The 16334-nt window shown below is 40.1% G+C and overlaps 1 protein-coding gene across 1 annotated transcript in view; it reads left to right on the plus strand.

The window, feature by feature from the left end:
* LOC147022212 (voltage-dependent T-type calcium channel subunit alpha-1H-like) overlaps positions 1–16334 on the plus strand; it is a 481200-nt gene that overhangs the window by 265666 nt on the left and 199200 nt on the right. The window contains exon 8 of the mRNA XM_085890488.1: positions 4587–5430. Coding sequence (XP_085746614.1) covers positions 4587–5430 — 844 coding nt within the window. The remainder of the gene's footprint in view (positions 1–4586; positions 5431–16334) is intronic.

Consider the following 16334-nt stretch of genomic DNA (forward strand, 5'->3'; position numbering starts at 1 on the left):
GATTTGGTAATTTGCTTGGGAATCGTTTTTGGTAGCTTAGAATCTAAAAACTTAATACTTCCTCTTCTTCTTGTTCTTCTTCTTGTTGTTCTCTTCCAATAAAGTACAGACCTCTAAAGAGTTTTCTCTCACTGGATTTGGATTTCAGCCCACATAGGAATATAAAAATAGAATCAATGTGCTATTGTTTCCCTGTGAATAATCAGACATGAACTCCTGTGACTGCTTTCTCAAATGACCTCTCGATCATGTCCCACAGCATGTTCTTTTCCACTCAGAGCCCTGTCTATTATATATACAGTATTTGTTCATTGGTAAAGCCTGAGGCAAGACAACCAATGTCCAGTCATTTTACTGTCAACAACATTAAAATGACCCCTGTACATCCCTCAGACAGGCCCATATAAATGTGTTTTCAGTTTAGAACTTGCCAGAAAATGACAGCAATAATGGATGAGATCAACGAAACGTTGATTGAGGGATGTGGACAATCGTGGGAAGCAAAGAGAAGCTGATGTTTCAGGCAGTAACACTTCATTAGAGAGAGAGAGAGACTGAGAGAGACTGCGAGCGACTTCCATCATCCTGAAATGGAAACCGAAATGTAACTAAAAATTATTAGTTTTTGCGAGTTCCTGTAGTTTTGGCAGGAAGAGCTGCATCTTTATGGGTGACTGCTCCAGCTTTCTTTTATATTTTGGAGAAAGGCAGCTTGTAATTACATGGACTTATTGTCCGCACTGCGATGTCGCTTTGAATGGAGGGAGAGGGAGAGAGAGAGGGGGAGAGGGAGAGGTATATATATATATATATATATATATATATATATATATATATATATATATATATATATATATATATATATATATATATATATATATATATATATATATATATATATATATATATATATATATATATATATATATATATATATATATATATATATATATATATATATATATATATATATATACATATACATATATATATATATATATATATATATATATATATATATATATATATATATATATATATATATATATATACATATACATATATATATATATATATATATATATATATATATATATAAAAAAAAAATATATATATATATATATATATATATATACATACACACACACACACACACACACACACACACACACACACACACACGGTGAGAATGTGTTGAGGTCGGGCGGGAGTGAATCAGAGGTATGTGCGTCAGAACAGGGTTATGGGTCATTGAGCACAGGGGAGTGAGAATGATTTTGACAGGGAGGGTCATTATTTTGGGGTTAAATGTCAAGATAACCTTGAGATAAGGGAAAATAATGGAGAAATAAACAAGAAGTGAAAGAAAGACGTTATATAAATAAAGCAAGTTTTAAAAGTGACATAGTTCAAAACAAATACATAATTTAAATAATCAAAATATGAATTATAATAGAAAGGAGGGGGTAACAGGGAGAGATAAAATAAGGAAAACGGGGAGGAAGAGAACAGATAAGGGGAAGAGGAAAGTAAAGAGGGTAGTAATGAGGAGAAATAAGAATGATAAAATAAGAGTAAAAACAGAAAGAGGGAAAGGATTTGATAAGTTATGAGACAGGAAGGAGGTCGAAGTGACTGAAAAGCACTCATTGATTCCTTGGGGAACTAATGTGCTGATTTTGTCAAAAAGGCTTTGCTCTTTACACTTATGACTGTCCATGATGCTGAAATGGAGAAAAATACCAAACTGACATGAAGCTGAACAAATGTCCAGGAAGAATGAACTGAGAAACTGGCTTGGAGAGGTTCTTACATTGAGCAAGTGTTCATGGAAGTAAATTTTTCCCCCTCCCAAAATTTTGCTTGTGTATCCATCTTGTCCACCCTTTATGTTCTCCCCAATCCCTCATCGTTACCTGCATCCCTTGTTTGTCCGCCTCCGTCGACTTTCTCCCACCGCCCTGCTGTTGGCATTTCCCCCTTCTCCTGCTGTTCCCTTTGTGATGTTGTGTCCTAATCTGTTCTGTGTCCTAGCTCATCGACGAGTCTCGAGCATGTAAAAAAGAAAACAAAAAGTGATCACCCAGTCTTCACCAATTTTCACCAATGCAGATCTTTTAGCCTTCATAAGCAAGTCGAGTTGTTCTCTCAGTTCTAAATAATGACAGAACGACTCATTGTATAATCAGTAATGGACAATTTCTTTATTTTGATAACCTGGCAGTGTTTTGTGAAGTAAGTCTTCAGTGGATTCTACTTCGATGTGCCTTCTCTGACCCAAAAATATCTTTCACTGTTCATTTGTTTTACACCTAAAAGCTAACCTTCAAAGCTACTGAAATCTTGTATCGAGCAAGTTGTCATTTTGTTTTTTAAAGGGAAATCTCACAAAGTTATGAAGGACCGATTGTGATTGAAAAAACTATTTCCAAAATACATGATCATTCTTTACACGCTACCTCTTTTTGGTGGTTGTCCTTGGCACCGTCCTGTTAAGATATTCATTTGCATTTCATTATTCATACTAAATAGCTTTCTTATGTGGCCATTTATAATAAGGCAGGACTGTCCTCCTCCATTGATGGAATGGCATGACTTTCCTGTTGGTCTCAGGGATTGGCGATGTTTCAAAAAGCCTGTTAACATATTTCCCACAAATTTCAGAAGTTTTAATTAGTTTAATGAATGAAGTGTTTATGATATTTTTAACCATGCGCATGCGAAGTGAAAAGCGGGATTAACCAGTGTGAACAGTCCTCATTTTCATAAATGCCAAGTTGAGCCCATAAAAAAGCCAATAATTCACAAGGTTTCGGAAAAGCGATGATAATAGAAAACCTATCCGCCAAGAAAACCTATAGAAAACCAAGACGCCAAGGTGAACAACGAATAGCCAAGATCTTGTGAAAAAAGCCAAGCAGTGGTCACACTGGGATTAACCAGTTGGTTCACTTCTGTCTGTCTGTCTGTCTGTCTTTCGACAAACATCAATTTATGATCGAGCAACAACTTATTTAAATTTAATGTTATATTTTGAACATGAATCAGAAAACAAACCTGCCATTTAACAATACATTGCTCTGAATTTATCCCAATCGCACACGCACAGAGAGGAGTGAGATTTTCTTTTAATCTGTCTGCCTGTCTGGCAGTGAAACAAAATTGTAAACCATTCCAAGCATGAAAATTACTGTTTTTACGAATGTCTTAATGGACACATATAACTGCGGACACTTATAACAAAAGGCACAAATAACTAATGACACATATACACATATAACTGTGGACACATATAACAAAAGGCACAAATAACGAATGTAACTTCTTAGATTATGGTGGTGTCATAGACATTGAGTCAACGATGGAAAAAAAAAAAACCTGGATTTACTTTATTTAAGACTTTTAGAATCGTTTTCTTATTTGAATTGAATTATATACTTGACCACTGTAGAACACAAATCACTTTCATAATACTTTCAAGAACCTTCAGTTTCCCATTACAGTATGTGAACATGTTCTCTTGGGTGGTCGATAAGGGTGACATAGAAGACTGTTTCATTTGCGCTAAACTTCTGGATTTTATTTTTAACAAGTTTTAAAATCGTCATTGTATGAACTCTCGATTTGTTCAATGAACTCTCTAATTGTTGTTGTTGTTGTTGTTGTGGTTGTTGTTATCACCATTTTACACTTCAGACATGACCATCCTTTTTATTGTTTACTAGCAGAACTAGCAGAGCCTACCTGTCACTTCTCTGACAGACCAATTATTTGTCCTGTTTGCCAAATTTATCCATGCATAGAGTGCATTATCCCCTCCCCATCCTCAAGACCTGCTCCCCCACCCTTGTCAGCTTGTTCATCCTGACATCTCTTCCATGAGAAATGTCTCACACACAATGACAGGCCCCTCCATTAAGGTGGGGAGGTTGCGGTTGGGGGATGGGGGGGGGAGGAGAAGGGAAGGAGGACAAATTTACACATGCAAAGAGAGTGATTTAACCTCAGCATTGCCCTGATAAAAAAGGCCCAGGCAAAAATGCTGGTTCGAACTATAGTATATGAGAGTTGTACTCTCACATACTATAGTTGGTAACAGGTCCTACTGCAGCAGTCTGCAGAGAAGTACCACAGGAAAGGAATGCTATTTTTTCCTGGGAGAAATTGTAATCCCCTATGCCACTAAGAGGTGGCACTGATGGGTACGCCTTTACATCGCAAATTCCCACCCCCCGCCTTCCCGTGAGGCCACACACACATCGCCTATGCTATCCCCCACACAAAGTTGTATTTGTACGCCGAGTTTGGACTTTGCAACTTAAAAGATGATGTGGCTGTGCATGAGAGAGAGAGAGAGAGAGAGAGAGAGAGAGAGAGAGAGAGAGAGAGAGAGAGAGAGAGAGAGAGAGAGAGAGAGAGAGAGAGAGAGAGAGAGAGAGAGAGAGAGAGAGAGAGAGAGAGAGAGATATATATATTTGTATAATTATATATATATATATATATATATATATATATATATATATATATATATGTATGTATAATATAGATAGATATGATCCTCATTGTTGTTTTTCCTTTTTCTACAGATTGGCTCATTTTTTATGATCAACCTATGTCTTGTGGTCATCGCCACACAGTTCTCAGAAACAAAGCAGCGAGAGTACCAACTAATGGAGGAACAACGTGCACGGCAAAATTCTGACAGCACACTTGCAAGCTATTCTGAACCAGGAAGTTGCTATGAGGAAATCATGCGGTACCTGGGACACGTGGTTCGCAAAGCACGGCGACGGACAGGACGTGCAATTGAAGAGTGGCATAGCCACCTCAAAGAGAGAGTGAAACACAGTGCTGGCAAAGAGGCTGCTTCAGGACCGTCCATTGTGAATAGAAGCGAAGAGCGCAAGAAGAAAAAGAGCAAGGGGAAGAAAGCTCAGAGGAGAAAAGGACAGGAACAGCAGCAGAGTGGTTGTGGGTCACGTGCTTCAATACACCACCTTGTACATTACCATCATCACCATCACCACCATCATCATTACCACATCAATGGTGGAAGGCAGCGAGTTGCTCTTCATGGTCCCACCACACCATGTCCTCATAGGTTTGGTCATTGCTGTGCAACACCTTCTCAACCTACACACTGTGGACCAAACCCACATTCTGTACACAGTGTTTACCATGCAGACTGTCACCTGGAAGGCACTCGATTGGCAGAGGGTGGATTGCTGGGCAGCTTTCGGGGCGTTGCAGAGTTAATGACCTACCCCACAATCGTTGCAGCCCCACCGTCTTCTCAAACAAGTAGTCGTGGACATCAGGGTCGCTCGTCAGGCCGAGATCGAGATGGAAGGCGGGTGCGCAGAGAGTCTGCACCCAGTGTCAGTTTCCCACTATCCGTGCACAAGCCAGCAATATTTTTAAGCCACTACGGTAAGTTGTTTCATTTGTGTTCACCACCTCCGTGATTTTTTTTCCTCTCCACAATATGTACATTATTATTGGTTGAGGCTCACAGAAGAGCTGAATGACAGAGCCTTGTCTTGATGGTAACACATCCATCAGGAGGGCAGAGAATAGCAGTCAACCAAGGGACATACAAACAAAAGCATTGCATACAATGGTAAAAGGAAGGAAATGGGAGAAAGATCAGTGAGAGTATAATAATATTTTTTCGTTTTTATCCCCCGCCGCGTGGCGGAAGCGGGATGTTGTTGTCACCCAGGTCGTCCGTCTGTCCGTCCGTCCGTCCGTCCGGGCATCAACATTAAAAGCTGTGAGTGCGATAACTCATAAACTGTTCACCATATCGATTTGAAATTTGGGTCACACATGTACCACCTGAAAAGAAGAACCCTATTGATTTTGGGCGTGGCCGGATCCAAGATGGCCGACTGTGGTGGCCATCTTGAAAAATATGTTTTTTCGTCATATCGATTTGAAATTTGGGACACACATGTACCACCTGAAAAGGAAGAACGCTATTGATTTTGGGCGTGGCCGGATCCAAGATGGCCGACTGGGGCGGCCATCTTGAAAAAATGTTTTTTGTAATAAATGGAAAACCGCTTATCTGATTTCAATTATTTTTGGTTACTACATTCCTCACCCATGGGGAACTTTTTCGAGATGATGACCAAATGGTGTCTTGTTTCCAATTCACCTCCCTCATTATCTGGAATATGTATGGCCTTTTTCATTCAATGGCGGTTGATTCCCCATCTCTGATGGTATATTTACCTTTTATCACTCTAATATCTGAACAATATTGAAATTACATTTGTATTCAGTGAGGATGCTGTCATTTCTATAAAAAAAAAACAAGCTCAAATGAGCTAAGATCCTCGTCCTCTTAATGATTGCGTCATAAAAACGAAAATGACATCATTGTGGTGTATCAGGTTTGCGATAAATTATCTGTGCTAATGCCTGGCTTGATTCCCGCAAACAAAATTCAAACAGCTTGCCTAGTTTCGGAGATAATGGTATCGGCGATTTCCATTAGCGGCGATATTATGACGTCAACTTTTTTTCTAGGAAGAATTTCCAAAATTGGAGATGGTTACTGCCTGCGCGTGGGCTTTCTGCATATACATGGCAAGTTTCACGAAGATCCGATGAAAACTCTGGGTTGTGAAACAAAAAATGTCAAAAAATAGGAATGACGTCATAAAAATTGATATGACGTCATAGTGATGTATCATATGTGCGGTAATTCATCTCTGCTAATGCCCTGTTCGATTCCCACAAACAGAATCCAAAAAGCTTGCCTAGTTTCGGAGATAATTTTTTAGGCGATTTCCATTAGCGGAGATATTTTGACATCACAACTTTTTTTCTAGGAGGAATTTTCAAAATCGGAGATGGTTACTGTCTGCGAAGGGTATTTTTACATATATATATATATGCCAAGTTTCAGGAAGTTTCGATGAAAACTGTGGGCTGTGAAACAAAAAAGTCCACAAGAAGAAGATGAAGAACAACAACGTGAGTAAGACTTGGAGATCCTCCACGAGGATCTTAAAAAGTCCACAAGAAGAAGATGAAGAACAACAACGTGAGTAAGACTTGGAGATCCTCCACGAGGATCTTAAAAAGTCCACAAGAAGAAGATGAAGAACAACAACGTGAGTAAGGCTTAGAGATCCTCCACGAGGATCTAAAAAGTTCGCTAGACGGCTTAAATGACTGATATTTACATGAGCAAAGTTGCTGTTCAAAGTAAGTTTCACTGGCACTGCATCCCTTGTTTTGTTCCCACTAACACCCTGAATCATGATGTTATTGACATGTTTTCATTACCCTTTTAACCCTTTATATCAGTGGATAAAGATTGAATAGTGCAGGGAAATTTCCCGAGAACCTCAATCGTTATTGTTTAGCATCTCAGGCAAAAGTGGGCATGCTCAAACCTGGAAGACACCCAAGCTTAATGTAAACCACACAACTCAATCTGAGGTTAGGGACAAAATATCCACGCAAGGTGCCTGTGGGTAATAAGGCCCAGCTGGGAATACTCCTATGTGTACACGGCTTAGAAACAAGCACTCACTGGTATATGGCGAAATGCAGCATTTCATTTTTTGTGAGGGAAATGGCAGCACAATGAACACATTCAATCATCTCAATTGACTGGTTTTTGTTGCTTTCAGAGTGGAAGGTAAATATGTGCACACCTTCTGCTATAAATGGATGAGGTGTGTGTGCGAAAAAAATCAGAAAACCTGTTCCCACCCTGTGTACTTTAAACATCATCAACACAAACTGTTGCTATGGTATCAAAACAATCATGATATTGTTACGTTTGAGGGGGGGGTATGCATTCGGGGGGTAATTAGGATGTTTGGTTGGGTATGCCATGCTGTTCGAGTTTACCAGGATCTCGATGTGATGGGTAGCAATTCAGTGGTGATAAGTTGTCTAGTAAATGTTCATTTCTTCAGGGGGGAAATGATAAATGTCACGTAATTAGATAGGGACACGGGATAGGGTAAGTGTGTCTGCGTAAACCCCTTTTGGTATTCTCTGAAGACTGGCCGTGACGTCACAGGACAGTGCAGCGGATGGCTCCGCCCCGTGATCACGATTGGCGGAAGGCGATGGCGGTGGGCCAATAAACGGCTCGATTGGGAGTGACGAGGACGAAGGATAAAAAGGTTCTGTTCGGGGTCGAAAAGGAAGAAGAAGAAGATTACAACCAGAACGATCGTGCTTTTTTGGTGTGGAAGCTGTGGCGGCAGAGAGCGTCCTGGTTGTTGGGCTGAGTCGATCGTGTTCTTGATCGTGTCTGGGAGCCTTGCCGAGCCTCGTGCCTCGCTTTGGTTGGCTCTGGGGTTCTGCTGACTCGGAGTGCGGGGTCGGGCGGCGGGCGGACCTGCCTCCCTCTCCTGCTCGCGGCTTGGCGCCGGAGCTGGTTCCCTGGCGGCTGTGAGCGGACTTGGGCCAAGACCAGGAGGTCGACTGCACCACGGTTTCTCCTGCCCCCTGACGAGAGCAAGGCCAGCTCGTCCGGCGCCGATCCAGGGACAGTTGCGTCCACACCACGGTCCAGCCTGACCACCAGAAATGGCGACGTTTTGTGTGTGTGTGTGTGTGTGTGTGTGTGTGTGTGTGTGTGTGTGTGTGTGTGTGTGTGTGTGTGTGTGTGTGTGTGTGTGTGTGTGTCTGTGTGTGCTTGGCGCCTTAGAAGGTTTGAGATCTCTATATTCATTGGAATTGTCTGTGTTTTTCCCCGCGCCCGATCCCACGCCATCCCTTCGAGTCGCCCCGGATCCCTCTTCTTGCCGAGTCTTGTTATTTCTGGTAATAATAAAAACGAATAAACATCACCAACTCAGTGAAAAGTGACTCGTGCCACCTTCCTCGTCCCGTTTGCGGTAGAGCGATTAGAACCGCCATGTTTGGGTTATAAACAAATAAATCGCCTCCATCGTTTCGGCTCATTCTACGTTGGCGGGACTGTTCAAGTCCCGTGGATGTCACAATATGAAGATACAAAAATGTCTTGCTTTCTAAAGAAAATTGATTAGTGTACTGATAACAATACTTTATTGTTAATTAACACACAGTTTTGCATGTTTCTTTAAATATAACCAAGCATATATAACTTACTTGATCTGTTGACACAGTTCATTGATCTTCATGGCAGCCATGTTTTGTCACAACTGTACTGGGGAAAAACTGCTCTGTGAAAAATTATTTTTAACACTTTTCTCGCTATACCATGAAACTGAATTGCAACCGTGATACAGCTATATATAAGCGCAATAAAAGCACATCAGCAACCTTTCAGTGTCTTCATCGTATGTACCCTTGATATTATTTGGCTCAAGCTTTATAGGTCTAAACTTCAACAATTGGTCAATAATTTATTCCAATTTTAGTCAAAATATGGTATCTGATATACCAATATTGCAATATGGACTATTTATATGGATGATATGGTTTATTTAAACATATCAGTGTATTCCTTGACCCCCAAAACATAGGGTTTGCCACTGAAATCGGGTTCATATCTCGATTTTTGGCTGAGTTACGGCCAAAAAACGGTTTTGATGGTGGCCATTTTGAATTTTGCTCCTAAAAAAAATTGCTCAAGCGCGACAAAGTGGCATCACTCGGATTTAGTTTAGTATAGTCTATGTTACCAGAATCTGCGATAAAATTGTGTATGTAGTCCAAAACACACTTTAGCCAATGGCTGCCAGACTATTGATATATGTGTACCACAGTAAACACGCATATTCCTAACCTTTTTTTATTTATAATGGAAAATTTGTAATTTTGACCGATGACCATGACCCCCAAAACTTCGGACCCTACCGATATTCACAAATATGCAATTTTCACGATACGAATGGGTAGGATTATAAGTGACAAATAGAATAAGGTTCACTATAAGCATAGGTTGAAGTAAATCAGATCATTTTTGACGAAGTTATGAGCGAAAAACGATTTTGATCTTTTCGTGACCTTGACCTTTGATCCAATTGGACCCAAAAGTTAATGGGGTCATCCAAGGTTCATTGCCCACCTGTGGATTAAATTTGATAGTGTTTGCTAAAGCTGTTTTGCCGTAAAGTTGCTAACAGACAGACAAACAAATGAAAAATCATGCTTAGCATGACACTTGGCGAATTAGTTGACCTTTCCGTGTGGTGGTCCAAGCTGTAATGTCATGGCATGTGTGGTATTTATTTGTTCGTACATTAATAAAATGACGCGACGTCACAAATAACAATTATCAGGCGCGCGTTGTCATGGTAACGGCAGCAGATTGAAAATTTTCACAACTCATTTAAAGCCACCATGTGACATTCAACAACTTGTCATCGGTGCTTGTTGCCTTCATTCTGATCATAGAAAATATTTGAAAATACCTCGGAACATTGCTTTTCAACCAGCTTTACGATCCCGTAATCAGGTTTGAAATATGTTGTGAAAAAATATATGTATTTTATATGTGTTTTTCATGTTTTGGGTGACCCTGACCTTGACCTTGGGTCAATTTCGATCAAACTTTGTACACATGTTAATATTACATGCATAAATAGACAGTATAAGTTTCAATATAATAAGTGCAAAACTCTTTGAGAAATAGCCATGTGTAATTCACAAAATTCCCCATTGGTTTATAATGGGCGATAATATAAAGTGATGCAGAATCCAGATCCTGATCTTGAACATCACCAAAAGTCGCATATCTTTTTGCACTGTGGATTTCTATCATCTGTTAAAATTTCATCTCATGAAATTTCTTGAGTCACTGAGTTATGTTCAAAAATGTGTTTTCACGTTGTGTGACGTCACGTCGTGATGTTTAGTCTGATAAAGACGGGGTTTGGACGCGGACCGTCTCAGGTGGATTGCCTATCAGGTGTAAAAATTTAAGAACGATTGGTCCAGCCGTTTGGGCTGTAGATGACCGGACAAACAAACAAACCAACAAACGGAACAGACCAACATACTTGACAAAATCGAAGATTTCGCCAAGTAACAAACGGACAAACAAACCGGACGATTACAATATCCCACTCCCTCCCTTCGGGGGGGGGGGGGATAATAACAAAAAAAAATGAATGATAACATTGCAACAAAGCATTCATTAATTAATCCTAATAATATTAACAACAATAATAATAATAATAATAATAATAGTATAATTTAGCAACAATAACCACGAACGTACAATACCAGCCCTGGCACAAGCTTATCTGGATTTGGCAAAAAGCCAAGCTCGAGCTCAAAATAGATTGGGTGTGGGAAACAAGCCACACTTAAGGTTCAGGACGTGTGTTAAGATTCAAATATAGGCAAGTACCTATGTGTTTATATGGGGTGTCCACAAAGCTGCATAATCTGCATGAAGACTGTATCAGGCTCACACCTGATTTGTCCAGTGTGACTATTTTTTTGTCCATTGTGTGAAGATTAAGGGTGGACCTAGTGTAACTCACGAGAGGACCAAGAGTAACAGTTATACATACTTCAGTGTAATATATGAAATGTGGGTGTTTCGTAATGTATTTGACTTGCAGCTGATGATCCTGTATGTCGGAATTGAAAATCTTACAGGTGGGCCTTCTCACCCCCAAACAATTGCCTATTAAGGCCCAGATGGAGGAATTTATTACTAACGAAATCTAAAGATTTCGTAAGTATATTGAAGACTTCCGTCGTGTGTGTGTGTGTGTGTGTGTGTGTGTGTGTGTGTGTGTGTGTGTGTGTGTGTGTGTGTGTGTGTGTGTGTGTGTGTGTGTGTGTGTGTGTGTGTGTGTAGGCATGATAACTCGAGAACGGAAGAAGCTACCAATGTCAAATTACACCATGTGATTCAGGAGGGTGATGGCTGGTGCTGATTAGATTTTGGTCAAAATCGGTCAAAGGTCAAGGTCACAGTGAGGTCAAACATTCGATTTTTGATGGTTTGGTACAAAATCATCGTAGAAACTTCTGGTTTGCGTCGCTACCTTCTCTTGAGACAGCTTTTATTAGACAAGGTCAGAGGTCAAATTGACGATTTCGTAAGTACCAGTCTATGACTGCTTGTTTGATCATTACCTCCGCCACCCAAGGTGAAGGAGGTAATGATTTCACCCCTTTCTGTCTGTTTGCCTGTTTGTGTGCAGGATATCTCAAAAAGTTGTGGACGGATCTGGATAAAATTTTGTGGACAGGTTTGGTTTGTGAAAAGGACAAACTGATTAGATTTTGGTGATAATCTGGATCCGGATCCGGATCCGACTACTAGACTTTTTAAAGCGATTCTTCGCCATTGAAACATCGAGCCAAAAACGATATATAGCACGATGTCTCAAAAAATTGTGGACGGATTCGGATGAAATTTGGTGGGCATGTTGGGTGTGTGTCAAGGAAGAATTGATTCGATTTTGGTGAAGATCTGGATCCGGTTCGACAACGAGAATTTTTTAAGTGATTCTTCACCATTGAGAGATTGGGCCAAAAACTATATGTATCACGATATCTCAAAAAGTTATAAACAGATTCGGACCAAACTGGGTGGACATGTTGAGTGTGTCACAAGGACAAATTGGTTCGATTTTGGTGAAGCTACGAATTCGGATCTGGATACGAGAATTATTTATTTTTTTATAGTGATTCTTCACCATTGAGAGATCAGGCCAAAAACGATATAGCACTGTATAGTATGATATTTCCAAAATGTATTGGGCCCGATATGTTCTCGTGGATCATGCATAATGTGACGGAGGTATGCGCTCTACCGAGTTTATGCTTTGTTGTTTTGGATAGTAAGAGCTAATGATCGGATAGTTCTGCATGCATCGTTTCACTTTCGTCAACTACATAATATATTTCTGTTTTGCAAGGATTTTGTATGCAGTGGGCCTTATTACCCTCATGGACTTAACTCACACAGAAATTTTGACTCCTGAACTCAATTCCCCAATTCATTGTTTGCATCTCTACCTTAGCAGGTGAGTCCTGGTGTTGCAGATATTTCATCAACAATAGACCGAGCTGTTTCAAAGTCTTAATTGAAAGGACAATGACATGCAGTTGCACTTGTGTGAAAATCTGGTGTTGCTAAAATTTATGAAACTAATTCAGTCAAAATTATTTCCCCTCATTATAAAGCCAATAACAAATAACTTGCGGATCAAAAATAACAATAATTAATGTAAAATATTTTAAAAAGGAATAATTATAAAAGAAAGCACGGTCTGTGAAACACAGCAACTTGGTAAAACAGGCATGATTATATCTTGACAAGAGATTAATAAACTCAACATTGAATGAAACTATTCACAATGTTTACTTGAAAGATGAATAGCGGTTGTAAAAAAAACAAAATTGATCTATGATAATAAATATGGTGACCATAAAGTCAATCACCAGAAATGGCAATTCAAATAAAAACAGTCTGACAGGATGGTGCAGACATAGTGCATCTGTCTCTGAGCTGTCAAGTCTGAATTCAATTCCCGTCCTGACTATAAAATGTCTGATTGGTATTACCGTTGGACGATAAACTGTCAGATCAGCTCAGTTCAATGTTAAAGATTCTTTAGTGTCTTTCGCAAAAAGTAGTGAGTCACCACCAGCACCCTGAACAAATGACAAGTTCCTGTCCTGTCTAACTACTGGAAGGCAATGGTGAACCACCCTGCATAATCCTTGGCACAAAACCAATTTACCAACACCAATGCTGTCAACAGAGTACAGACGTAAGGCAGATAGAGATCGATAATATAAGCATGTGTGAGGCTAATTATCTCACCGCTGCTTGTAGGGTTTTCATTTATTTGAAGAGCAGGTTAAAAGAAAGCGTAATTAGAAATAAATACTATCTGCTACAGTTATAATGTAGCACGTATTACCAATCAGGTGTGGTACCCACCCCTCTCACAAGGCACAAGTGTTTCATATGTGAAAACTTATCCTGGACATCTCTCTACATCATTATCGGGTGCTGCGTTAACAGCCCTCAACCACGGCAGGATTTTGAAAGTTAGCCAAGGTAAAGGGCATGCAATGGCCTATACCTTGATAAATGCACCATCGAGATATTTAACCTCAACATGTAACAGCTACCATGGGGAAACGTGGCTTTAATGTGCTCTCTGAAGGGACTTTATAATGTGAAATAACACGGCAGCATGTTGTCCTCATCGTAATTTTTTTATATATTTTTTTTAAGTAACCAATTGAGCAAACATACACGGTGTGTTTAAAAATATCAATGACAACTGCGTTTCTGCGATCTCAAAGCAATTGCCAAGGGTAAGCCTCCCCTGGCACCCACGATCTAATGATGGCGATATTCTTTTCAGACGGCCATATGACCTTGACCTTCAACATTTTGGGATAGAGTGCAAATTAAGAAAATGTATCCCAATCTACAATATATCGAAAAAAAACCTAACATCATGAAAACTGGAGGAAAATGATTCAAGTTATCATCAAAAAGGTATTTTTTGTTAACTACATCACAATCTGACAAAAGTGGGTCAAGGACGAGAATTAAATATCAGGTGAACAACTTCAGTGCAGGTACACTATCATGATGCACAAACATATTGGAAGGCCAAGTGGTGTTTGAGATTCCGTAGTGGCAAAATTATGCCTGGTGTTGGCTTAATGGTTAGGACGGTGGGCTTGGGATCTGAGGATCCTGAGTCAAATCCCACTCAGATGTTGAATTAATACCAGGTGGGGTTGATTCTGCCTGTCATCTTTCTGAGGTCGGCAAAATGAGTGCCAGCTTGCTGGTATCCTGTGTCGGAGTGGCGACCTGTCCAGTAATGTGTCCATTAGCCAAGGAGACTGCTTTGGCCCAATGAATGGATGGATTGGTAAAATTGACCAAGGCAAAAAACACTTTTTATTTTTCAGACTGTCATTTGACCTTGACCTTTTAACCTGGAGTAGTATGATGCAAACGAAAAGTAAATGCGCCTTGCTCGAAGATATCTATTGGGGGCAATTTTGTTCCGTTCAGCCAAAGTTGTTGAGGTATGGTGAAAAATATCGACATTTAGGTCATAACCTTAAAAATTAGGCCAAGGTTAAAAAAACTATGTCAACCCCACATATGTTTTTATTCCCATTATTGATGCAAATTTTCATTCCAAAATTCCTCATACATTGGCAGAATGTACAAACAAACCTTAAAACAGCAATAAGCTTTCCTCTATGCTCTGAGAGTATAGGGGGAGGCTGAAAAACACAAAATACAAACTGCAATTCTGACATGAACCGATTGATATGTCCAGAGAAAAAGATGGTAAACATTGACTGCAGCATGTCCTCGGTAGCAAAATGGGCCATGACAGGAAGAGCAAAAACAAGTCCACAGTTGGGATAATCTTCCCAGTTTGAAATATGACCGATTTCCAGGAATTGATAAATTCGGCTGGCTCAGTGAGACATCAAATGCCACAAATGTTGAGTGCCTTGAGGCAAATGTAGAATTTCCATTGCCGTTCATTGCAATAAACTGCTTGTGAGAGAATATGTTAGATATGTCATGAAAAGCTCAGAGTTAAGCAATCTTCCAATCTCAGGGTTCATGTTCTTTATGGGGTAGTGTTGTTAACACGGCTGGCAGGATGGATTATCGAGGTATGCACACTCCTGTCTGAGCTGTCTAGCCTGTGCTTGAATGTCGGCCCTGCTATAAACTGCTATCCTGGTGTATCACAGGCAGAGTGATTCATCAGTGTGTGCCCTCACTTGGATGGACGTTAAACTGGGCATCCCGTCTACCAACACTAGTTGGTAGGCATAAAAGACATCACGGCGGCCTGGTGTTGGCTTAATGATCATGGTGGCTGGCTTAAGACCTCAGGGTCTTGAGTGCAAGGCCCTGTCACACCGTTTAAATAATACCAGGTGGGTTGATTCGGCCTGTCGTCCTTCCGAGATCGGTAAAATGAGTACCCCCTTACTTGGGTATTGAGCAATTTGAGTATCCTACATCGGAGTGGCAACCTGTCCAGGACTGTACTCCTCGGCCAATGAAATTGCCTCAGCAGCTCCGATGCATCTTGTGGCATGAAAGGAATGGTCATTATTGTTATGAAAGATAGCAGAGTGTCTAAATGGCTAAATTGGCACCATGGTCAAAATTTTAAAAAATGGCGAAATTGGTCTAAAAAAATTTTTAAAATGGCACCATGGCAAAATTCTAAATTCCTCTTCTTACTCCCTGTGTTGGAGTGGTGACTGTCCAAGGTTGTAACCAGAGCCAAAAAACTGCTTTGGCAATGCCGACGCTCTGCAGAGAGCAATGGGCATGGATTAAATTTAATTTTTGTTGACAACTGCTGAGGTTTCCTTAACCACCCATCTGGTGA

Source organism: Eptatretus burgeri, chromosome 8 (assembly GCF_056783735.1).
Source record: "Eptatretus burgeri isolate ZD-2024b chromosome 8, Ebu_testis_v1, whole genome shotgun sequence".
Taxonomy (NCBI): domain Eukaryota; kingdom Metazoa; phylum Chordata; class Myxini; order Myxiniformes; family Myxinidae; genus Eptatretus; species Eptatretus burgeri.